We start from the raw sequence: 26,755 nt of genomic DNA, 5'->3' as shown, positions 1-26,755 counted from the left end.
TTGACCAAGTTGTCTATTGCTTACAGAAATCAAGGAAAATTATTTACCTGAATAAGTATTTAAGATGAATTTTATACTCTTCATGACTTTTGGTGATTGTTAAGCAATTCATTGGAATTGTTAAATAAGTAATCTCATATACTAAAATTTATTCAGAGTAATTCAAAATTTACTTAAACTTTTCACTTAAACGAGCAGAGGATAATTACATTAGTTTTTTAAAAAAAGATTTGGCCAAGAGTTTTTAAGTCATATTATTTGAAGATTTCTTTTTTAAATTTTATTTTTACTCATTGCTTTTCACAGAATAAGACCACAGCTTGCCAAAGAAAAGATTGAAGGATGCCATATTTGTACATCTGTCACACCAGGAGAACCTCAGGTCTTCCTAGGGAAGGATAAGGCTTTTACTTTTGACTATGTGTTTGACATTGACTCTCAGCAAGAGCAGATCTACATTCAATGTATTGAAAAACTAATTGAAGGTTGTTTTGAAGGATACAATGCTACAGTTTTTGCTTATGGACAAGTAAGTTCCATGTTAATTTCATAGGAGTTGTACCTTTTCAGAAATGTCAATTAAATTGTACTTTCATTTTTGTTTCTTGAGGTTATGTTGAGGTTGAACATTTTTCTCTTTTCTTTTGTTCAGACTGGAGCTGGCAAAACATACACAATGGGAACAGGATTTGATGTTAACATCACTGAAGGAGAACAGGGTATTATTTCTCGTGCTGTGAAACATCTTTTCAAGAGTATTGAAGAAAAAAAACATACAGCAATTAAAAATGGGCTTCCGCCTCCAGACTTCAAAGTGAATGCCCAATTCTTAGAGGTAATAATCTAATTGTGTCACTGATTTCCTTTAAATTTTATTCTTAAGGCCATAGCCGTATGACTTTATATTGTTGGCTTCTAGTACAGTGCTTTGTAGATAGTACCAGTAAATGTTGTTCAAGTAAGTTAATATTAGATAGTTGGCAATAAGTACACCTTACTTATAGGCAATGATATTAGCATTTAAGATAATGAACACTTTAACAATGCACATAGCGTAAGAGTACAATTAATATTGTTTATTTCAGAATCTTTCTTTATCAAGGATAAATATAAATGAAAATTACTGTGATAATTTAGAAAGGATCACAAAGTGTTGGAAACTCAGTAACTAAGACCAAAAGGGAGGGGGAGCATGTGAAAAATAATAGGATTACAGCAGTAGCACTAATCTGGCTGCAGAGGCTGGTCTCTGCAAAGACAGATGCGTCAATTCAGTCCTAAGGTTGGGGCAAGTTTTGATTAATTTAAGACAGTGAGGGGCTTGACAGAAGAATATGTAGGATTTGAGCAACAGTGTAGTGAACTGAACCTGGCATTATAATTCTGAGTCCTTGGTCGAGTGTGTTTTGGTCTAAATCACCTGATCCATAAGCTAATCATTTTGCTCAGTGGAACATGTTGTTCAGCTGTATTAAGTACAAAGTAGAAAACTTAATTCAAGTTAATATCATTTATCTTACTGCTAGTTTTAATGGACACCCCAATTTAATTAAAAACCATAGAGAATACATGTATGTGTTTCTACCAAAAGAAAGGTAGGTAATAGTGAAAAAAGAAAAAGTGTTCTTCCTTATGTTCATACATTATGGAGTGTATGTTATGACACTCATGGAACAATTTCTACCAAAATCAAACTTCTAATATTTCTTCATGATAGCTCTATAATGAAGAGGTCCTTGACTTGTTTGATACCACTCGTGACATTGATGCAAAAAATAAAAAATCAAATATAAGAATTCATGAAGATTCGACTGGAGGAATTTATACTGTGGGAGTCACAACACGTACTGTGAATACAGAATCAGAGGTGACGTTTATGTTGTAGCTGAAATATAGCCCTTTTGGTTTGTTTTATTTAGCCTGCATAAGATAAAGATTTGAAACTTGTGTCCTTATATGTATGGAGTTAAAATCTTATCTTTTTTCCTTATATTTTTAAAGCAGGACATACTATAAAAATGTCAATGTTATAATATAGGCAGTGACTTTATGACTTCAAAAGCATCAAGGCACTGTATGTATAGTTTTCTTTCACAGATAGGGTTAAACAATTGATGATGAAGGATGAGACCACAATCCATTTGTACCTTTTGGTGTAACATATATAGATAAGAGTGCGACTTGACTCCTAAAGGAAAACTTAAGAAAAATTACAAAATCCATAAAAAAATTTCAACAGAAGACAAGAAGAGATTGAGTAAATTCAAGTTATTGCTCACTTTGTGCCAAAGTATTCTTCTGTAACCATTTTGGAATGGAAGCTGCAAAAGTCAGCAAATGACAAACAATGGAATCTCAGTGTTTTCTTCTGTTTAAAAAATAATACACCATTATTCTGAGAAGTTCAGCTCAAAAAGTGCCTGAAACTAAAATGAAAATATGAAAAACTGCATCTTTTACATTCCTTAATGTTAATGGGGTTTAACCTTTAGCTCAGATGTAAAATTGCTCTGCATTGTGTTTAAATATAGCTCAGGTGAAGCTTTCTTTTCTTTTCCAGATGATGCAGTGTCTGAAGTTGGGTGCTTTATCCCGCACTACAGCCAGCACCCAGATGAATGTTCAGAGTTCTCGTTCACATGCCATTTTTACCATTCATGTGTGTCAAACCAGAATGTGTCCTCAATTAGATGCTGTGAGTTTTGATAGTTTTCATTTCTTAAACTTTCAAAATTATTTTCTGATAATTTAAACATTGCATGAATCTCAGTAGAGTATGTGGGCATGGAGTAATGAGTGCAGTTACCCAAGACACTTTGGCTTTGAGAACCATGTGCTGTAGGTTTCCTTTCTTCAACATAAGCAAAGCCTTAGATGTTGATATTGGAGTTTTACCTATTTGGAAAGTAAGTTCTTTCCAATATTAGGTTTCAAATTTCCAGCAGACACATTTGCATTTATTTTCATTTGGCTTCATGCCTTCTTTTTCGGTTGTGCTTATATAGGTATATGGGATAAGGACAAGGAGAAATTAGAGGATAGTCATGTTAATAAAAATACTTTCACTGTTTACCTTACTTGCAGGAAAATGCAACTGATAATAAGATGATTTCTGAATCATCACAGATGAATGAATTTGAAACTTTGACTGCAAAATTCCATTTTGTTGATCTGGCAGGATCAGAAAGACTGAAGCGAACTGGAGCTACAGGCGAGAGGGCAAAAGAAGGCATTTCTATCAACTGTGGACTTGTAAGAATAAAGCTGTGTGCCTGGAATATATCAGGGCTTTACTCTTGTCCTTTCCTTTTTTTACAATATATAATACCCTCTTATGGAGATCTTTTCATGCACACAACTGAGAAATAAAAGTTGCAGTAATTTATTAGTGATTCAGTGAATCTTTGACATCACATGTAGACTTTTCCCCTTTTCCCCTCACATTGCAGGTTTTCTTTATGTGTGTAAATTTAGTTGTTAAATTTTACAATATGTGAAGAAGGTGTGTTTACATATATATATATATATATATATATATATATATATATATATATATAACATATATATATATACACACACACATATAATTTAAATTTTTTTCTATGTTTAAAGTAAAAATGTTAGATATTTTATGAAACTCAAAGAAGCTTTTTGCTAACATTTAATGACAGTTATTTTATTGGTTTTGAGAATTAGAGTCAAATGATTTTAGTAATGATTTTTTTTTTCAAAATGAAATTTTTATAATTATATTAGAAATTAACTTTAATGCCATGCCACCTAGTGGTATGTTGATTGGAAAACACTTGTGCTTGAGTTGGTTTAAGACTTCCATTATGTGGAAGAAAATATTTTAGAGCAAATTTTGCTTACTAAATTTTTTCTTTATTGTCTTCATTATAAAATTGGACATTTGTTCCTGCATAAAACTAATAGCATCACTAAATTTCTGTGGTGCTGACAACATCAGGTTGTGTGCTTTCTGCTTTGCTTCTCTTCTACCCTGGATGTGGGGTCTCCAAAAATATGTCCCCCATCCTTTTTTAATCTTTGCTCAACATTTTGCTCATATATCAATGTGACCCTGGTGTTGGGGCACTGCAGCCCTCCCAATACCATGATACTCCACCATATATTTGCATGTTGTGTAAAAGGGCATGACCTGGATCCTGGACTTTGTGTATTGTTTTAAATTTCTTAGGAGATAAAATTATGTTGGTATTTACATGTGGGTTGTCAGGGAAAGATAAAGTCATTGCTCTGCTTTCCTGTTTAGGCTGTTGAGGCATGTTGAGACATATCTGATAGTTTCATTGTGACCAGTGCTTAAGACTATAACTAGCCTGTCTAGAAAAGGAGGATCAAGACACAGTACAATCCTGATGCCCCTCACTGTATGTTTTGGTCATAGCAACGACATAGTTATAGATATTTGTATTACTGAAGGCTAGTGTGGCCAGGTTTAGATAATGCTTATCCTGTAAATGCTAGCTCATAGACAGTAGGAAAAACAGTATGGGTGGCAGGAGTAACTGTAGACTTCAGCAATTTGACTCATTATTCATATTATTTTTTAAAAAATGAATGCATAGCATATAGTTTCATTGTTATTTCTAAGGGTAGTTTTACTTTTACATGAATTTCTAATTCAGAAAAATCATACTGATACTTTTATTGTAGTTAAAGTATATTTTAGCCACATAAGGAGTCTATATTGCAACAAGAAAGTTTCACAGGACTGTTTACTAACTAAACATTTTGTTTCTTAATTGAGTTGAGAAGAATTTACAACATGAATTAATATTTTATGGTAATATTTATATGTATATGAAAAGTAATACTTATATATTTTGAATATTATCAGTGATTAGTACTTAATATAGAAAACTTTGAAGTTTACTTTATATGTACTTGAAAATACAAATGTAAAACAGATGTTCTCATATTTGTCATGTCTCCATTTTATTTTCTATAGTCATTCTTTATTTAAAAGTGTTATAATTAGTAAACATATGTGATTTTCTCCTTTCTCTTTTAGTTGGCACTTGGCAATGTAATAAGTGCATTGGGAGACAAGAGCAAGAGGGCCACCCATGTCCCTTATAGAGATTCTAAGCTGACAAGATTATTGCAGGATTCTCTTGGGGGTAATAGGTATGCATAAATGACTATCTTCTATATTACTAAATTTTAATTATTTGTTATTTTTTAGTAAATCTATAATGTGATTTATAATAACTTCTTTTATTATAAAGCAAATTAACAGGACAATAAACTAGTAGTTAAGTAACAAGCGAGAGTCATTATGTTATTATTTCATATAAGCCTTATAACATTCCTTAAGGGATTATTATTCCTATTTATAGATAAGGAAATTAAAATCCAGAGAGGTTGAGTAATTTATCAGTCATTTAATTTGTAAGCAAAGTTTACAATATGAGCTGTTTCTACTATACCATTGTTTCTGTTTTAAGTACCTAGCACACAGTAGATGGTAAATAAAATAAATAAAATTTTGTTTAAAAATTAAGTGTTATCTTTAAATACTCTTGAGTATTTTTGTTGAACATATTATTGAAGAATCTCCTCAAAACTCAAACTTTTTTTATATACAGAAAAAAATTTTTAAATGTCCACTGTAGGAAATATAGAATTGTTTACTGGTTCTCAACTTTCCAATCCTTTGCATTCTGACATGGTTCATTAACTAAGCACATCCTTTTGGTAAAGCATTCCACTTGTAAATGTCAACACTTTGACTTCCCAACTGGAAATATTTTTGCATTTAAGGCAATCATAGTATAATTCAGGCAATGATAAACAAGCACAGCAAATCTATTTTACAGTGTTTTTTTTTTTTTTAAGAGAGAGAGAGAGAGAGAGAGAGAGAGAGAATTTTTTTTAAATATTAATTTTTTACTTTTTGGTGGACACAACATCTTTATTTTATTTTTATGTGGTGCTGAGGATTGAACCCAGCGCCCCGCATGCCAGGCGAGCACTCTACCACTTGAGCCACATCCCCAGCCCTTTACAGTGGTTTTGATGGTCTAATGATTCAGTTACTGAAAAAAAATCATTAGATACTCTACAATAATCTGGTAATTAAACTTCAAACTTTCTTTATGAACAACGATTATTCAAAGAATTTTGGATAATGTTAAATGTATTTGATTTGAGATCAGTTTGTTTTAGAAAAAAGGTTTTTATAGAAATAAACAGCATTTTTATATTTTTTTCCTTTTATGTAATATTGGCATTGTCTTAAGTCATTTCTTTTATAGTATATCCTATGTGTGGACACAGTTTTGCATCCATGTTGCATATTTCTTTTTAGTGTTGTACATTTTCAGTCCGAATTTCAGTATTAATCTGATCAAAATTTTTTATTATAACTATACAGAAATTTTTGTTTTAAACCAAATGCACATTTTTCTAGTTTTTAAAAATTGTGGTAATTTGTTGTATTTATTTCTTAACTTAAAAAAAAAGCAGAGATGTTAAATGACTTTCCAAGTATATATACTTTTGAGTACTTTGCTTCCTTTGAAAGGTTGCTTGCTCTTTAAGCACTCTAAAATTTTTTTACTGCAGATCTTGAATTCCTGTTGAGTTTTAGACAGGCTATAGCCAAATAGTCTCAGACGTCACCTGTTTCCTTAATGAATGGTAATGTGTCTGGGGAGATGAACCCTTCTAATTTTACTTTTAGTGTGCCTCAATTTCTGCTTTAAAATGGTAGGATTGAATTTCTAGTTGAAAAGCATTGTGCTTAATTTAAATTTCAGAAAGCAAAATATCTTCATTTTTTAAAGCTTATACAAATAAAAGAAAATTTTAATCAAGGTGTTTTTATTGGAAATAAGCTTCATATATTTATGTTAATAATTATGTGTCTTACAATTTTTTTAAACACCAGTGACTTTTACATATTTATAATGTTTAGCATTACAAGTTTATACCAAAGATTCTAGAATATACAGAAAAATATAAATTATGGATAAAAATCAGCTATATTTCTGTTGCCTAGAAGTAACCACTGCTAACATTGTGATATATTTTCTTCCAGATGTGTACTATAAATTAATATATGACATATATAATATAGCATGTTTAAATGATATCATTTCCTTTAAAACAAAATTGAAATTATTGTTTGAACTTTAGAAATAAATAGCTTTAAAGTTTTCTTTGAGTTTTTCCTAAATAAAATCAGTTTTGAAATTTGTGTCTTTTGGTTTTGCTTAATATATCAACTTTTCCCTATACAATTGATTTTAGCCAGTTCCTCACATTCCTGATTTTTGTCATTCTTATCAAACTTTTCAAGATCTTAGTGCTTCTCAAAATATTTGTGAAGGGCAAGTCCCTCACCCCTCCCCATTTAGTGGTGGATTAATAAATATTGTGCATGACTGCACTGTTTACCCCATTTATGACTCACCATGTGAGTTTGAAAACACTTAAACTGGTTTGCACTCTATTCAGTGAGATGAGTTCATTGATTACAGGATTGATTACAGAAAGTTCAAGTGTTAAGTTTCTAAAATGCTTATTCTTAATTTCTGTATTTATTGTGGAAAAATAATAAATAGCAGAATGGCACTGGACTAGGAACCATACTTTGAGTTCTAATTAACATCCATAAAACCTCCCTTTTATTTGATTACTTTATCTTCATCAGAAGAGAGAGAGGCAGGAGTTATTTCATCTAACTTATCTGCAATAAATATTAGGTAGACATGCACACCACAATTATTAATGACCTAATATGGTACAAATATTGTGTTGTATATTAGGAGGCTACAGATTAGAATTGAAAGGCACTGATTTCTACCAGGACAGGTGAATTAGATCTTTAACTACAGTTCCTATCCATTGTTTAGTTAGAAAATACAAGTGCCTAACAGAACCTCCTTTTGTTTCATTGACAGAAAAAATAGCTGTGGCAGGCTAAGCATTTCACTAGACCATGTTTTGGTTAGCTAAGCAATTTATCATGACCATAAACTAATGTTTCTAGTGTAATATTTTCCATTTTTTCCCCTAATATAATCTGGTTGGAAACTATGGAACTTTGATCATTCAATCACAAAAGATATATTATACTGTGAAACATAAGGATATAATATTATCTTTTTGTGTGATTAAATGTTGTGTAAAATTATTTGCTGACTCAAAAGTCAAGATATCAGTGATCAAATAAAAGGAAGAAATTTCAAAAATATTGACATATTAATAAAATTATTTTGATATTCAACTTATTAATATTTGTAGATAGATTAATGTTAGCTTATTGCCCGTATTGCTTCTGAAAGTTTCTGTACAGAAGTGAGAAACAAATGCATGTGTTTGTACTTTCTCAAAGCATGTGGGTCAAAGAAGAATAATACAAATTAATTTTCCCCAGTATTACCTAAAAACCAAAATCTTTTCCTTTAAAGATTAAATATGGCTTTAAAGCATGGGGGCTTTTAAACTTGATTTTATTTTTAAGTTAGTAGCATCAATCCTTTAGTATTTCAAAGAAAAGAAACTATTTAAAAATAAATATATCAGCATTTTATTTGCTTTTATATGTAAACCTAATTACTATTTGTAACTTTCAGTCAAACAATCATGATAGCATGTGTCAGCCCTTCAGACAGAGATTTTATGGAAACCTTAAACACTCTGAAATATGCCAATCGGGCTAGAAATATCAAGAACAAGGTGATGGTTAATCAGGACAGAGCTAGTCAGCAAATCAATGCTCTCCGTAGTGAGATCACACGACTTCAGATGGAGCTCATGGAATATAAGACGGTAAGCAAATGGGGTTCTTCCATTTTGTGATACATCTGGGGCTGGCTTGTGTGTATACAGGGACGCCATTTTGTGATGGTTTGCTTTTTGTGATATGACTCTGGATTCACAGTGGAGGTATCTAGAAGTAGGACTCGCTACTTTTCCTTGTGGTTGGTATTAATGATGTTCGGTCTAATCTAACCAACCATTTGTTCAAAATACTTCTTATCCAATCAGTTTTTTTTTTTTTTTTTTGTGTGTGTGTGTGTGACTAATGCACCATGAAGGGTTGTAGCAGAGGGGAAAGGATCTTTTGCCTTGGGGCTGCTAAGATAAAGAGCTCTTGGTTATAGAATTGTACAGTTCTGGAGTTAAACAAAACTCTTGTGTATTTAAGGCTCCTCAACAAACAAGAAAATGTATATTTTTTCCCAGGGTAAAAGGATAATTGACGAGGAGGGTGTGGAAAGCATCAATGACATGTTTCATGAGAATGCTATGCTACAGACTGAAAATAACAACCTGCGTGTAAGAATAAAAGCCATGCAAGAGACGGTTGATGCATTAAGGTCAAGAATCACACAGCTTGTTAGTGATCAGGCCAACCAAGTTCTTGCCAGAGCAGGTATGCCTTTGCGTGTAGAGGGATGAATGAGGGATTAACTTCTGGATGGCAGGGAACATTGTGTTAATTACCTAGAGTAGTTGAAGTAGAAATACCAAATGGTGTGTATCTAATCTGTGATTTTAAGTTAAATACCTCATTTTAAAAAATAATAAATTCTTCTACAAACAAAATATGTCCTTTGCATCATGTTATCTTATGGTCTGCTCATCTAAATTAGGATAGAAAATTTGCTTTAGAATTGTGCTTTACATTACTGTTGCTTTATCGTCAAACTTTTTTTCCCTCCTGTTTTGTTGACCAGAAAAAAAAAAAACAACTTTATTTAAAATAAAATTTTAATTTCATATTTTATTTTGCAGGTGAAGGAAATGAAGAGATCAGTAATATGATTCATAGCTATATCAAAGAAATTGAAGATCTCAGGTATAGTTTTTCTAAGCATAATGCACATGTTGGTACTGGATTTTACAATATTATGGTATATCTATTTGTTGGCTTATTGTACAGCAGCTGTTCATGGTAAATTTCAGCCCTTTGGACATATTAACCTTAGAGGACTAGGTACTTGCCTTTCCCACAATGTCATATTTCAAGCTACTGTCCTCATCTCTCTTCCCATATTATCCTCCTATTCTTATTGTTATTCCCTTCACTGGTTGCTTACCTAACCTGATATATAGTACAGGCATAAAAGATGTTGATAAAGCTGTCTTTGGTGTCTTTCCTGACTATGCTTCTTTCTCCATAATATCAGTGTCTACAAAGTCACCTCCAGATTTTTGAATTTTCTATTAGTCTTGTTCCCTCTTCTTTAGCCATTCTTATATGAGTGAATCATTACCTGTCTATCAATTATGCCTGCTTCTCTTTGGTACATTCATTCACATGTCATGCGTTGTAGAGTACATGCTCACATATATATACCAATGCCATGCCATGACATAAACAGTTTAGGTAGGGCATCATATACTAATAGTAACACATAGTAAATAGAATGACAGAATTTAGAAAAAAGATACCCAAGCATGGTGTGGGAATGTTGAGAAGACCAGAAACCCAGATTGGGGAAATAAGGGTGGAAAAGGAGGTCAGGGACATTAATTAATTATTTTTCCATAAGATTTTAGGTTCCATGGTTTGCCCTGATGACTGAACTATTTTCCCTTGAAGTAAAACTCTAGTCAGCTCCATGTGGAAGCATCTAAGTTCAAATCTCCCTTGGTTACATATCAAGTAACCAGGTAGGAGGAGATCATCTTTTGCAGCTGCCCTAACTTGTCCCCATCTTGCATTTGTCTTCTCTTTCCCCTCTCTTCTTCTTGCTATTCTAGAGGTATTGTGATAAATATTGCCTCCTCTGTTTCTGGCTCCATAGGGCACGACAGATCCCCTAAATGTTTTAAAAATCAAAACCAAACGAGAAGATATCCTAATGTGGCAATAGATAGTTATTCAAATAAATATAACTTTTATTTTATGTGTGTGAGTGTATATATATAATTTTTACTTTCTGTTTGGCAGAGGACTTTGGGGCCTTGTGTCCTGCTCAGAAGTTAAACTGGACTTGGCATTTTCTACCTTTCATTGACTGTGCTTTTCCATAGCTACTGCTCAAAATTCATTCTTTGACCAACATTTTTTCATTTTGAAGACCCTATCTTTACCATTCCTTGAAACACAACTGGTATCTTTGTAAATTTCTGAAGATCCTCTTCCATCAGTGCTTCTCCTTAGCTCTTTGTTTCCTTGGTGCTGGACAGTTGTTAGGGCTGATTGCATGTTCTGCTTCTTGTAGTCTATTTCTTCTTCTCCACCCTGTTATTCTAAGGTTGTACTAGGCTTGATCTCATTATTGAACAAATGACATGACTAGTATCTCTATTTCCTCGAAAACTGCCTGAGTCATTTCTACTCCTTTTAGTGGCTGAAAGCAGCATATAGCCTCTTCCTTCTTCAAGATTTTAAATCCAGTTCTTAATCCATTTTGAGAACAGATGTGACTCATGAGCCCTGAGTTCAAGGGTTGATCAGATCTTTCCTGGTATAGGTTAATACCTTGTTTCAGGTTTCCAACTTTGATGGCTCTTTAATTAGATGTGTCCCAACCCTGGAGAGTAATCTTCTAGAATCCCAGCATTATAATTTACTATGTAAAATAATTTACATATGGGATAAGCTTAAGTTAAACTTGAATTCAAATTGGATTACCTGGATTAAAATTTAAGATTTTATTTATTAATAAGGTGTATGACCTTGGCCAAGTTACCTAACATCTCTGCACTTTACTTTGTTCATCTGTAATAATGACATAATACCTGCTATCCTCACAGAATTATTATGGGCTCAAATCAAAGAAAAACATCTAAAGGTTTTTAAATTGAAAGGTATTGTAAAGGTCTAATTTTATTATTGTTCAGGTCCAAGTTCTCACATTCTGTTTTTGCCTTCTAAATTCTACTTCAATCCGTATTTCTGTCAAAAACTTGGTCTCATGAAGACTTTTATTCACAGCTGCTTAAACTTCATGAAAATTTATATTGATCTATTGCCCCTTGGGAATATTTCTATTTTAAGTCTTATCATTGTATCATAAAATAATAGTAGTTATCTATAAATAAGTTTCCATGTCATGTCATGTCATGTTATTTATTTATTTATTTGTCATAGTTGGACACAATACCTTGATTTTATTTATTTATTTTTTATGTGGCACTGAAGATCAAACCCAGGGCCTTGCGTGTGCTAGGTGAGCACTATACTACTGAGCCCCAGCCCCAGCCTATCATGTTATTTTTTAAATCCTTGTATTTTTGAGTTATTAAATTTTTTGTAGAGATTTTTGAACCTGTAGGAAAATATAAAAAGATAAAATTACTCATATTCTCACCATTCCAAGAACTAATGTTAATATTTTGGTATATATCTTCAGTAGTTTTTCAATATTTTAATAAAATTAATGTCAGAATTTATATGCTACTCTGTGTTATTCTGTTTTTTTAAATGTGATACGATATTATGAGCAAATGTTATTAATTATTTTCCTGAAATTGTTTTTATGTGGCTCCATATAGTACTATCATGTGATAGTGATTGAGTTTTTAAGTCCCCTATTACTAAATCATTACTGTTTCCAAAGTTTTGATAAATTCTTATTATTTGTTAAATAGAGTATTAGTAAGGCTAGTTTTAGATTCATTATGTCATAGATTCTCATAACAATCCTAGGAAAAGTATCTACCTTTATCTCCATTTTATCAAGGGGAGAGAGGGGCTTTTAGAGACTGATGGCCCAAGATCCAGGGAGTGCAGCTGAGATGCAAACCCTGTCTGCCCCTTTTCAAGGATGTCTGTCTACTTCCTCTCATGAATCATTGTCTAATCTCCTATTAAAGGAAATGTGGGAAGCAACAAGTGTGAGGGTAGCTGAGTGGGAAGAGAGAGAAAGAAAAAGGAGGGGGAAAGAGAGAGATATGTTCCCTCTATAGCCTGTACAAAAAGTGGCTTCTGTTAATGTAGTCTGGGGTTTATGGAAGTGAGCCCTAACATTTTCAGTGTTTATCAGCAGCACCAGAACCAAAGAAGCATTGAATATGCCCCTACCAATGCAAGCTTTTAAAATCAGGCAAAACCCAACAAAACACAAGTCATCTTTCATCACATAATAATCAAAACAATTCATATACAAGTCATTATTTTTTTGCTGATTTATTGTTTTTCATTCTTAGCATTCATTAATATGGATCCAGGCCTTGTGCTACATTGAAAATCTAGGAAAGCATAAAATATTGCTTGTAGTTTTCTGTTGTTTGATAATCATAAATCTTGATTTTGCTTTTCCAAAGTTAACCTGAGTCTTTTTTTTTTATTACATACAAGACAATAGTGGAATGCATTACAATCATAATTATCCATTCACAGCACATTTTTTGTACTTGCTTTCTTGATTAAAAAATATTAACAGTATTATATTCAGAATTTTCTTCAAAATAACTTTGAAATCTTTATATATAGATATTTAACCATTTATTTTAAAATTTAATTAAAAACTTTTTTTTTTTTTTTTGGTCCTGGATAGAAACCAGGGCCTTATGCATGCTAAGCACACACTGTACCACTGGGTTATACCCCTACCACTATTTAACCACTTAAATATGCTAAAATTGTTGTTCTACTCCTACATGACACCAGATATATTAAACAACAAAAAAATGTTCTTAAAAAATGTGTGGGACAATGATGTGAAACATATGTTCACTGATATATGTATACTCTGTTTCTAGCTGGTTTCAAGAATATCATAAATAATTTTAGTAGTGAAAGAACACTGAGCTGACTGTTCCTTTCAGAGCTTAAAGATTGCAAATAATCTTGCATTTTCTTCTGAAAAAAATATGAGTAAAGCAAATGTGCTTAATAATATAGCGTTAAGGCAGGGGTAGGCAGTATGTTCTTCTCACTATTGTGCCAAATTAACCTTGAAATTCTATTGTATTGAAGTAGACAATTGTGTTCTTGATGGTTTAAATCAATACATGTAAAGGTATTGGCTTAGAGTTCTCTCTGAATCCTTTTTTTTAAGAGTTCAGGATCTTTTAGGATCTTATTATTCTGTGTTTTCACTTACTGCTGCCAGTATGTATATTACTCCCGTTGTTACTAGGATGCCTGAGCAGACAAAAGCATGTTTTCAATTATCAAACTCGGGTTTCCTTGGAGATACCATTTTTCCCACGCCACATTCAGAACCAGATGTCAGTCTACCAGTTAGGGGCAAATTTGACTGAATATTCTTTGTAAGGTTTTGGAAGTGCTATTATTATATGATGAATGAGCAACTGAGACTGTGGGGTCCATGCTGCTTCTATATTTTAAATTTAAATAATGAGTTTGTAAAGCCAGAATTCAAGTAATTACCACTGGCTTCTGAAAGTATAGAGTTATTTTGAGCACTGAAGAGTGTGATTTGAGATTGATATTTATACTTATTCAGTTGGAATTTTAAAATGTCTTAAGTATTAATATTTGTAAGCACAATTATTTTGTAAAACTAAACCTTCAACAACCTTATAGCAATGTTGAAATTAATTTCAGAATTATTTTTAGCATGCAAAACAACTTATTTAAAATTTTCCCTATTTATTTCTAAAGCAGTCAAATTTATAGAAAAAAAGTAAATGGTTGGTTGCCAGGGGCTAGAGAAGGTGGGAAAGAGAGAGTTAATGTTTGATGGGTACAGAGTTTTGGTATGAGAGGATGAAAAAGTTCTGGAGCTGGTTGGTGGCCACAGTTGCATACGGTAGGGATGTGCTTGGTGTTGCAGAACTGCACACTTAGAAATGGTTGGGGTGGTACATTTTATGTTATATATGTTTTACTATAATAAAACATGTTCCTTATTTAAGTATATTTTTGTTAGGGCAAAATTATTAGAAAGTGAAGCAGTGAATGAGAACCTTCGAAAAAACTTGACAAGAGCCACATCAAGATCTCCATATTTCAGTGGATCATCAGCTTTCTCTCCCACTATATTATCTTCAGACAAAGAAACTATTGAAATTATAGATCTAGCTAAGAAAGATTTGGAGAAGCTGAAAAGGAAAGAAAAGAGGAAGAAAAAAAGGTAGTATTATAAAATCACTGTTATGTGAATACCTGTTTTTCTTTTCAGGATATTTTAATTTGTGATTGCAATGAGTATACACAGTAAGTATTTTCCCATATTAAAGAAACAATTTAAATTAGCTGACAATGATAATTATACACTTATTAATGGATTATCTCTACTTATATGTAAGGAAAATAAATTTAATTTTAACAGTATGTTAATGAATTTTTATTTAGACTGTGACAAGATAATGTTACTATTAGAATTTTTTTATTTTCAAATAGCTGCTTTTGCATTCCATTCATTTTGCTTTTCTGCAAAGCTCACTGTACCATTACAATTCAGTGTTTCATTTTTTTCCCCGTTTCCTAATACAATTAAGTAGTCTCATGGATATTCTAATATCTGTCTAGATTAGTTTAACTAAAGGCTAAACTAATCCATCAAAATGTCATTTAATGTCATTTGGTCTTTTAAGTATTTTCTGCAGGGCTTCTAATTTGATCATGTGAACATTATCCATGCTATATCAGGCTGTCTGAATCTTCCAACAAGGAGTTACTCAGCTTTTCACCACTGTTCTAGGCCTTTTCTTCTTTGCATCATGACATTTCTCTCTGAAATCAACTGCATGTAAAGAAGAGGAATAAAATAAAAATTTGACTACTCATAGTGTGTGAATGGTTAAATTCTCATAGTACTCACAAATTCTTTTATATGTTCACACATTGATTCTATAGTGCAGTCAATATGGATAATAATGTGAATATATTTTGAACATGCCAGTCACATTTAATCATTTTGGGCTAGATATTCAAAAGCAGGCGAAGACCATTTCATTTGCCACATGTTTTTTTACGGGGGAGAGCTTTATAGAATTATCATTGATACAATTCTATTTGTTGCTTTGCTCAGTTTATTTAGAAATTTTATTTAGGCACCCAGGCATTTCTTCTTTGAACAAAGTTATAGGAAGTTTAAACTCTTCAGATTAAGTCTGCTTTGTTTTTGTATTAAAAAAGAATGATTAAAATAATTAATGCAAGGAGTTGCACTTTTATGGTTAGGAGGCATTGAATCTTAAGATACTAATGGCTTAATAGGTGCTTTTCATGGATGACTGATTATGGCAGAATTAAGAAATATATAATGATTACTTCTCCCCTTGTGGAAGGCAATTAAAACTGTAATAATGATCATAGGATTATTGAAACTAGTGTTACTCAATATTCTACTTGAATGAACATGAGACTTAGGCATATGACTTTTCATTTACTTGTAAAATCCAATCTGTAGGTGGTCAAAATGTCAAAAGGTTTGACTTGTTTTTAAACCCAAGGTAGTTTGTATTTATGAATAATAAGTAAGTAAGTTTGAACAAGTGTGTACTTTTCAAGGTCATGAGCCTTTTCCTTTGAAGTTAAGAGATATTGCTTTAATAGCTTGTGACTATGAATAGTGAAAAACAGGAATCCCAATAAAAATGCTGGTTTTTATATTTTTATAGTGGGTGATATGTACTCAAAATCAATATCTCTGGTTAAGGTTGTTTTGTGATAAAGCATGGGAATAAGCACTTTTGACTGATAAACTTTACTAATGGGAAAATACTTTAGTAATAAGATATGTCCTTGTTTCTTTATTTTGGAACTCCTATCCATTGTAAGGTAAGCAAAATTTAAATTAAATAGCAGTTACTTCAAGCTGAACAATTACAATTCAGTAAGTATGTTAGTTTGTAAAAATAATTCTTATGATAAAGAAAACAGTAGGTGTTGATAATTATAAACTCACTGAAGGACTGGATTTAAATATAAAACCTAAATGAGGAAAATAAGTTATTTCCTAACAAATAGGGGTATAATTGGAGATAAAATGTTTGTGAGTCAAAAGAATAAGCCAGATAAGAAAACTTAAAATGAGAAAAGCAAATTAATATTTCCTAAAATTTATTATCTTACCGAGTGCTTTATAGACCATGTTTACATAAGTGTGACACTCTTATAATTTGTGAAAATAGAAGATTTATCTGGAGATAAATTTTATGAATTCATATTATTACATATACAAATTTATAGAATTTAATGAAAGTTGTCTTACTACACTGTAGACAAATGTTATGGATTGAAAATGAAAACCAATTATTTTACTCAGGTTGATAAAGCATTTCATTCATCACTCTTAGATCTCAGTAACTTTTAGATGTATGTAACATAAATTCCTATTTTAAAACATTGATCAGCTCTCATTTTAGCCAAAGGATTGAAACAAAACAAACACACAATGAGCCAAGAGCCCCAGAGTGTTCAGAATAATTGCAGCTGTGCTAAAGCTAGTGTTTAGTCTTCCTCTGGAGCTTCTTGGAGGCCATAGATCCTGCATGGATTTATTGATTTGGGATCATTTGCATTGTAGACCTCATGTTCATCCATTTTGTCTACAAAAGAGTACACTGCAAAATTTGGGCTCTGCTTCAATTTGCACAGATAGTTTAATGATAAATTAATTGTTCAGAAGTTGGGACTAATTTTTATAAATGCATGGTATTCGGTATATTCGTATGAAATAATTTTTGACCAATTTGTAGTGTGGTAAGAGCAATTCAGATGGGAGCAGGAAAAAGCAAAAATAGAAAAAAAATCTTTCCCTGTCTTGGGTATAGGCCAGCCTTTGGGGGAAAAATGTGAATTTCTGCTTTACTTGTTCATTTTTCCTGATTCCCTATGTACCCTTGCTGCCTCAGTCCATTCTCTTGTGCACACTAGTTCTCACATCATTCTGCCCTATCCAGAAGTGCTCCACATTTCAAAATCATCTGGTTTTCTCTTCTCATCTCCTTGAATTCAAACCCAGGAGCAAAGCTGACTAAAAGAATTCATACTGGGAAAATGGTTGATAAGAGAGGACACATTAATCCAGTGAAATTTCAGACAGTGGAGCCTAGTGAAGAAGAAAACCAAGCAAAGTAGGGAGGATGTTTTAATCCTCCTTCAGCTGAGAATTCCTAAACCTGTCTGGGGCTTGAGCTTTGGCATAGACAGTTCTGAGCTGTCATGGCTGTCACAGCTGCTTACCATTGGATCTGCATGTTGTTTAGAAGTTCTTGTCTTTGAATTTACTGTTTTGTGTTGCTGGTTTGGTTTTAGTAGCTGCGAGTTCTCTGACAATGTAAAAGTTAGTAGGAAGAGTGGCATTTTTATGTGAGAAGCTGAATTTGTATTCAAGGAGGATGCCAAAAATTAATTGATCTACACAAAGGCAGATATCCTCTTCTGTTATCATTCTTACCAGAGCTGAAACTGATAGTTAATATGTGGGGTTTTAAGTGCACTTCTAATTCTTTGGCCTTGTTTTTGTGGACCTAAAAAGAAACCAGGGGTTTATGTAGAAAAAAACAGGGGACTAACAAGGCTCATAGATGCGCTGTTAACTAGGTTATTTGCCTCTGAATGATTGCATAGACAATGTTACCCATTTTTCACTTGTGTAAATGTTAGAATTGTTGGCAAAATTTCTCTTTCAGCATTGTATTTGCACCAAATAAAATAGAAACTGAACTCCTCTAAGATATGGAGAAGGTGTTGGATTATCAGTTTATCTCTGCCTCTTCACTGTCTTTTTGAAATATTGATTGCAATGTTTTTTAAAGGCCAAATTGGAGAGACATTTAAAATTGATCTGCTTTTTGGTTCATGCAGTCTATACATTTTAATATAGTTCTCTTTTGTAAGGTAAACAAAAATTCTTTATATTGGAGTAGGAAATTTGGGCTTATAATTAGAGAACCATATCTTTTTAGCCATTGTAGCTCATTATCATCAGTATAAGCCTAGTTTAGACTTAAAATTTTGTGTATATAAAAAATTACCATTCACACATTTAGTTCCATGTTTTTGGATATCTAGCTTTAAATGACTTGCAATAAAATGAAAACTTCTCTCATCCTTCAGACTGCACTATATTCATATTTAGTGGTGTTGGGTTGAAACTCTAAAAGCACACAGATTTCTTATATGATGGCTTACTTTCCTTTTTCTAACTGTTCTACTCAACCATTTGATCCCTGGTTAATATCATTCTAGACTTTTTTCTTTTCCTTTTAGAAAGATTGCTAGTCTTATCTTGTAGTAGCAGTATATGTTGATTGTTAAAAAAAAATCACAGACCAAAAAATTAAAAATTAAATGCAAGCATACACAGGATAAAATTTAAATGAGAAGAACTGGCTTAATGAAATAAATCATACCTACCCCAAGCTCAATCTCTTCATTTTTAAATATTGATGATAACAAAGAATCATTTTGGAATTCTGGGCAGAAATGCACTACATTCAGATTGCTATATTCTTAAATAGAGCCTAGCACCTACTTTTTGTCTACATGACAAATAATGAAATATAGTATATTCCATTGAGTATAGTGCCTTCCCTGCAAGATTGTGTATGAAATATTCCTTGAGTTATATTTCAAAGTCTATATCTACAAATTTATGTTTTTTCTTATACATTTTGCTTAAAAAACTTACTAATGGAAAGCACTATAGTTTCCATTTTATTTCCACTTTGCCTTAGGTATGCCCTTTTGGTAGGTAGTTTATGATAGTACAGTAAAATCCTTAATCCCAATGTTATGAGACTTTATTTTCAATTAATAAAATTATAGTTTTTCACTGATATCATAACAACCATATTCATTTGCCTGTATACCATTTCATGTATAATTTTGATAGAGAATTTTAAAATTTAGATTTAGTGATGTTCACATGTAGTATATTAAAACAAAAAACAAGTTTTTAAAAGTAGCATTCTAGTATGTAGTATTAGTATTTTCATATTCTGGTATAAAGGCATTACTTTGTGAAGATTTTTAATGATGCCATTAAATGGTCTTTTGTAAAGATTTAAAAGAAAGAGACTATCTCATTGAAAGTGGGCTTTTTTTGTGGGGGGAAATTGAGAAAATTGATCCATTTCAAAATTTAAAAGCAACGGCATCTACATACTCATACTACTTATCAATTTAGATAAATTGAGACTGTACATTTTACTACTGAATAATTTCAACTGATAGTCTCTGTTTATTCTTCCTAGATAAAATGCTACTTGATTTTCTGCTTATTTTTTATTCATACAAAATGTATTGCCTTTTTACTGTGTATTGTCCTTTGATGATATCTTTTAAAATTTATTTTAAAGTCTTCAAGCTCATGTATCATTTTTACCTTCTTATCACTTTCGCTTTTTACTGTCTGGTTTGTCCTTCATTGGCTTGGCCTTCCAATACTGTGCCTCGTGATTTTGAAGGCTACAGAAACTTGAGGAAAGCAATCGAGAAGAAAGAAGGTTGGAATATTTCCCAGGTTTTTTATTAAAATGTTGTTTAAATACTTAGTTGCCATTAACAAGGAAATGTGTTATAGATTTGTAGATTGCTTCAGACTAGATTAATTGTATACTCCTAAAAATATTGATGATTTTTACAGAAACAACAAAGGTACCCAAAACATTTTTAAGGTACATTTTTAAGAATAAAAACTTCACTAGTTACTTAAATTAAAATCCAGGTAATTTTATGGATTTTTAGAATAAACTGTCATAATTATGATGATGACTTAACTTTTATAGTACAAAAATGAGCAATACCCTACCACTGGATTTATTTTTTTAAAAAAGCCAGTAATTTTGTATCTTTCAGAAACGTGTGAGCAGAGTGGTAATTATTGATTGGGCAGGAATTTTTGGTGTAGCACTTCGATGCACATGGGTGGTCCTCTTTCTCTTTTCTTCCTTATTTGGTGTAATCTGTTAGAAAACATGACAACAAAAGCAAAAGGAAACTGTGGCCTTACTATAGATAAGATTTGTGAGGTTTTCTTAAGGTTGAACTAGAAAACAAAAATTTGCTTTTAAAATGTATTAGGAAGTGAGTATCAAAATCAGGATAGATTCCTTATTTCTGTTCGGAATCTGAGAAAGGGAGAAGCTTATTGCTGAACTTTAATGAAAATTTGCATTATGATTATGATTACTTGAAGTTGGATTATGAAAATTTGAATTATGATTACTTAAATAAGGATCAAGTAGTATTTTACTTCTTATTAGTACTTATCTTCGTAGATTTTCTAAACAGATCTCCAGGTTATATATCCAAATTGATTAAGAAAATAAACTACTTTCAAAATAATATTTAATTATTTTAGAAACACCACTTTAGAAATTTATTTCTTATTTAAGATAAGAACTTGAGAATTTTTACTGTGCAACTAAATGAATATTTCACCCTAACTATCCCTATCTTAAAAACTTTATTTTCTTGAAATTATTTTATAATATATATTCCATAATTATATTCTATACATTATAAGTATTCTAAAATTTCTAAATTTATATTTCATTAGTCTATAATTTCTTTAAGTTTTCTACAATTAGAATGTAATTCTAATTGACTGTAGATCACACTAGAACTCACTGAATTATTATATATTTAGGATAACATTTATCATTAGAATTAAATAAAAGTATTAAAATTGTGAAATTTCTTTTATTTTTAAAAGGTGAAATAAGATGCAACATTAAAGTTATGTGTGGAAGCATTTTACCACCTTGAAAATATCCTTTAAACGTACTTAGCAAATAGTTTACTTGCAACTTTAATGTGATCCTTGAAGGATATCAAAAGCTATGCAGTTTGGTAGACAGTATTTCTCAACCATAAATACATATCTCTGGGGATTTTGATAAAAAAATAAAGATTCTGACTCAGTAAGATTGAGGTGGAGCCTTGTATTCAGCATATTAAAAAGGTCTTAGTGATGCACGTGCTTCAGGTCTGTGAGCTGAGCTTTGAGTGAAAGCTTCTAGAATACTGGCCTGGGAGTCAGAACACTTGGTTTTAGTTTCCTGTAGGGCATTAACCTCCCCAGGCCACAGTTTCTTTTTTATTTACCAAATGAATGGGTTCATTACTAATTTTACTTCTAGCTCCCAAGATTCTGATTCTATGTGAAGTGCAAATTTGTTGAGAAAAACTTGAATATTTGAGTATAATAATTTTAAGTATCAACTTATATTTTATTTTATTTTATTCCAGCAGAATGATTTTATTTTTTTTCTTTTTTTTTCTTTTATTTTTTTTATTTTTTTATTGGTTGTTCAAAACATTATAAAGCTCTTGACATATCATATTTCATACATTAGATTCAAGTTGGTTATGAACTCCCAAACCGAAATTCCGAAACCAGACAAAGACACCTCAAAGAAAGAAAACTACAGACCAATATCTCTGATGAACCTAGATGCAAAAATCCTCAATAAAATTCTGGCGAATCGGATACAAAGGCACATCAAAAAAATTGTGCACCATGATCAAGTAGGATTCATCCCTGGGATGCAAGGCTGGTTCAATATACGGAAATCAATAAATGTTATTCACCACATCAATAGACTTAAAAATACGAACCATATGATCATCTCAATAGATGCAGAAAAAGCATTCGACAAAGTACAGCATCCCTTTATGTTCAAAACATTAGAAAAACTAGGGATAACAGGAACTTACCTCGACATTGTAAAAGCTATCTATGCTAAGCCTCAGGCTAGCATCATTCTGAATGGAGAAAAATTGAAGGCATTCCCCCTAAAATCTGGAACAAGACAGGGATGCCCTCTATCACCACTTCTATTCAATATAGTTCTCGAAACACTGGCCAGAGCAATTAGACAGACGAAAGAAATTAAAGGCATCAAAATAGGAAAGGAAGAACTTAAATTATCACTATTTGCAGATGACATGATTCTATACCTAGAAGACCCAAAAGGGTCTACAAAAAAACTACTAGAACTAATAAATGAATTCAGCAAAGTGGCAGGATATAAAATCAACACACATAAATCAAAGGCATTTCTGTATATCAGCGACAAAACTTCTGAAACGGAAATGAGGAAAAACTTATATTTTAAAACCTGAATTCTTCAAAGTGATTTGTAATGGTGAATTAATCATGTAAAATCAGGACAGCTCTTTTTTCTGCATCAGAATGGCATAAACAACTTATAATTCATTATTTAATATATATGTGAAAGATAACAGTTATTAAGCAGGATATTGGTGACTTGGGGAGAGCAGGAGTGTGTATTCAATCAAATATTTGGAATAAAATGGTCCTATGGTTACAAACTGAGCAAACAGGGTTTTGGGATGGATCTTGAACTAATGAAGGAACCAACAATAAGAAAAATTGTAAGCTGCAATTGTTGTGGGTGATATAGTGATATTGCATGGGGTGGGGTAGGGAGACCTGAGGCATATGTCTTACTAACATGTTCTCCTTTGCTAGCTCTAAGCCTTGGTCACAAACTTCAAGTATGACAGTATTTGAGTCCACTTTGCTGACTTTTTAATATGGTTGGATGGAGGGGTGGGTGATTTCCTTTTAGATTTTTAGCTTGAACTGCATGATGGTGGTAACCAGCAGTCCTAGTATATTATAAGCAACCTAAAGAGGTATTCAATATATCACATAAAATTGTTTCTTGTTTGACAGAAAGGTTCTTTCTGGGTGATTTCTAAGTTTCTTCAAATTCATTTTTCTCTAATAACACTCAGCAAAACCCGTGAACAACTTACTTGACTCTAGTTAAGATTCCTTTTCTGCTATTCTTACTGGCACTTTTTTTCTTACTCCAGAGATGTGCTGTCTTCCATGCATCTAAGTGCAGTTTTCAAACCTTACCATTCTATTCCAACTTAACTAGAGTGTGAGACACATAGGCTTATTAAAACAGAGGTGCTCATGAAAAGTCATAGGGATTGACTTATTTAGCAATACTTCAGTACATTTATTGTGTGCTCTTTCTGGGTACTGGGAATATAGAGCTGAGCCACACATCCTCTTTGCCTTCATGAGACTGTCATTCTATTGGGAAAGAAAGACATCAAATAAAAAACTCACACAAGTGAACATATATGATGAACTCAGAAAAGTATTTATAAGGTGAAAATATTTATATTTCTATGGTTCTGAGTACAGAAATATCTGTGGGATAAGAACCTAGGGTTAAGCTTTTGAATTAAATAAATAATAACAGGGTCTAAATGAAACTGTTTTTGTTTTGCCTATAGTCCAAAAATCAGTACATGTAGCAGGGAAATTATTCAATCTAGCACAATATCTGAAAAAAATTAAGCTGTTATGAAGCTATTCTGATAAAATTTAAAAGCTCTTTTTAGAGGAATATTATTTGGAGAACACTGGCTTATGCAAGTATTCTCTTTATTCTTAATGATTTAAAACTGTTACTGTAGAAGCAACCATATAAATTCATTTACTGTTCATTTTCTTAATATTATTTAACTTGATTAAATGTATAAGTCTAGTGAACTGAAGTATAACTTCTATCCATACTTGATCATGGTTGCTAACCCTAAAAAGTATCAGAGTAGTTTGGATGTGCAAAACTTTGCTCAACACAGTCTTATATCTTCTCCTAGGACCACTGAATTAGTTCAGCTATAAACATTATGTGACACTATTGTGTAGTAATGGCTGTAGGTACTAGATCACTGAAAAATGAGGGCTTCCTATTGTATGTGGAATCTTGTTGCGGAAACCCGAACTAGTTTTGATATGCAAAGAACCATTCTGTGATAACAGCCCTGTCCTGTGGAAATGACCTAAAAGACCTGAATACTCTGATGGATATAGCTAGCATAGACTAACACACTGTCAACAAACTTATTTTAAGTCTTTAAATTTATTCTCAAATTTATTAGGACATTGACAAAAGTGTAGTTTTCATAGCTTTGTATTTTGGGGGAAAAAGTTTTATATATTCAGACCAGAAAACAAAATGTGTGTTTTGCTTTCTTGTGAATTTAAATTGCCTTGTTCATTATAGTTAATAGGTAGTTATTATGACTAGATTTTAGTATCTCATAAGATCTTATACTTTAGGATATAATCTGTTTATCAATGTTTCTAGAAAATGAGCTCTCCTGTAATGATGTGAATAGTGATTTCTAGTTTTCTCTGAAGCATTAGACAGGATAGCTTTGCTAAGTCAAATGACCAACTTTTTTAGTGCATTTTCACAAATGATAATTAAAAAAATTGAGAGAAAAAGTGAACAATTTTGTTTTGAACTTTAACACTACACCCTAATGTTCCTTTTTTTAGTGTGGCTGGTAAAGAAGATAACACAGACACTGATCAGGAGAAGAAAGAAGAGAAGGGTGTTTCAGAAAGAGAAAGCAATGATTTAGAAGTAGTAAGTTTGGAAGAATTAACTTGTAAATTGTAATACCCAGATGAGGTTGTTCTTGTTGCTGATACTTATTTGTGTGTAGAAAAGGAAGTGGTTGTCATGTGTTGAGGACTTTTTTTCTTTAGAAGTGTGAGTTCTAAGTCATTGACAACTCTCAACCTGGCCTGTTGTGAAAGTATTCTATGTGTGTGGAGATAGAAAACTATGAGAGATAAAGTACTTCTTGATTAAAGACAAAATTATTATATAATAACTTTTAAATCTTGGGATGGTTTTTGAGCTGATGAAAGTGACTTTTTTTTTTTTTGTGCTTCTGTACATTGTATTCAAGCCGTTTCTATTAATGAGGCAATCAGTTTGCTATGCCAGTGTTGTACTTTTAATGGTCACAAATCACATTTCAGGAAGAGAGTCAAGAAGTGAGTGATCATGAGGATGAGGAAGAGGAGGAGGAAGAGGAGGAAGATGACATTGAAGGGGGTGAAAGCTCTGATGAATCAGATTCTGAATCAGATGAAAAAGGTACTTGCCCTTTAGTACGAGGGCAGCAATTCTGTTTGGGTAGTTATTTAAATTAGGATAGAAAACTCTTCCCAGTCTCTATTTCATCCTAGATGAAAGCGGCTTTTATGACTGCTGACCTACATACACACTCCAAGGCTGAGCAAATGAGTTCCTTTCCTGATTGGATTTGGTCATTGTGTCTTCTATTCTTTAGTATAGATAGTATCTATTGTCCTGACCAATATGAATACACTATCTTGTTCGCCTTTTTATTTTTTTAATATTTATTTGTTAGTTACAGGTGGACACATATTTTTATTTTTTATTTTATGTGGTGCTGAGGATTGAACCCAGTGCCTCACACATGCTAGGCAAGCGCTGTACCTCTGAGCCACAACCTCAGCCCTTTCTTCCGCATTTTTAGATTTTGGTTAATTTAAGAAATTTCCTTATAGCTGCCAAATGAATTCCTACAAGTAGATGATGGTTTTTACATTCTTGTTTGATAGGTAGAATTATATTTTTTCCTATTCCCAGTATTTTTATTTTCTTCTTTTTTTAAATAGCCAATTATCAAGCAGACTTAGCAAACATTACATGTGAAATTGCAATTAAGCAAAAACTGATTGATGAGCTAGAAAATAGCCAGAAAAGACTGCAGACGCTAAAAAGGCAGTATGAAGAGAAGCTAATGATGCTACAACATAAAATCCGGGATACTCAGCTTGAAAGAGACCAAGTACTTCAAAACTTAGGTAAGAAGTATATTTGATGCAGATGAAAAAAGAAAATCATCAGAATGGTTATTTATAGTCTTATACTTTAGAAGAAAAAATTATAATTCACAAGTCAAAGTTTGTGCAAGTCAAAGTTTGTTGTATTTTTTGCAAGTCAAATTTGTATTTTTTTAACTTAAAAATTGTATTTTACCTACAACCATTTCTTTGTTATGTTTCTCATTATGTTAAAA

At 32.0% G+C, this 26,755-nt stretch overlaps 1 protein-coding gene across 1 annotated transcript in view; it reads left to right on the top strand.

Moving 5' to 3' along the window:
• Positions 1-283: 283 nt before the first annotated feature.
• The window catches only part of Kif21a (kinesin family member 21A), a gene marked incomplete at its 5' end in the record, with an annotated part of 61,958 nt that continues 35,486 nt past the window's right edge, over positions 284-26,755 (top strand). Inside the window, 14 exons of the mRNA XM_048802440.1 lie at positions 284-529; positions 653-835; positions 1,718-1,867; positions 2,561-2,695; positions 3,085-3,252; positions 5,039-5,154; positions 8,610-8,805; positions 9,223-9,412; positions 9,775-9,838; positions 14,832-15,035; positions 20,323-20,361; positions 25,194-25,284; positions 25,686-25,803; positions 26,352-26,540. Of these exons, the coding sequence (XP_048658397.1) occupies positions 284-529; positions 653-835; positions 1,718-1,867; positions 2,561-2,695; positions 3,085-3,252; positions 5,039-5,154; positions 8,610-8,805; positions 9,223-9,412; positions 9,775-9,838; positions 14,832-15,035; positions 20,323-20,361; positions 25,194-25,284; positions 25,686-25,803; positions 26,352-26,540 (2,089 nt within the window). The remainder of the gene's footprint in view (positions 530-652; positions 836-1,717; positions 1,868-2,560; positions 2,696-3,084; positions 3,253-5,038; positions 5,155-8,609; positions 8,806-9,222; positions 9,413-9,774; positions 9,839-14,831; positions 15,036-20,322; positions 20,362-25,193; positions 25,285-25,685; positions 25,804-26,351; positions 26,541-26,755) is intronic.

This window comes from Marmota marmota, unplaced genomic scaffold (assembly GCF_001458135.2).
Source record: "Marmota marmota marmota unplaced genomic scaffold, marMar, whole genome shotgun sequence".
In the NCBI taxonomy this organism is placed as follows: Eukaryota; Metazoa; Chordata; class Mammalia; order Rodentia; family Sciuridae; genus Marmota; species Marmota marmota.
The sequence above is the reverse complement of the archived record's forward strand: the minus strand, read 5'-3'. Positions and strand labels throughout refer to the sequence as shown.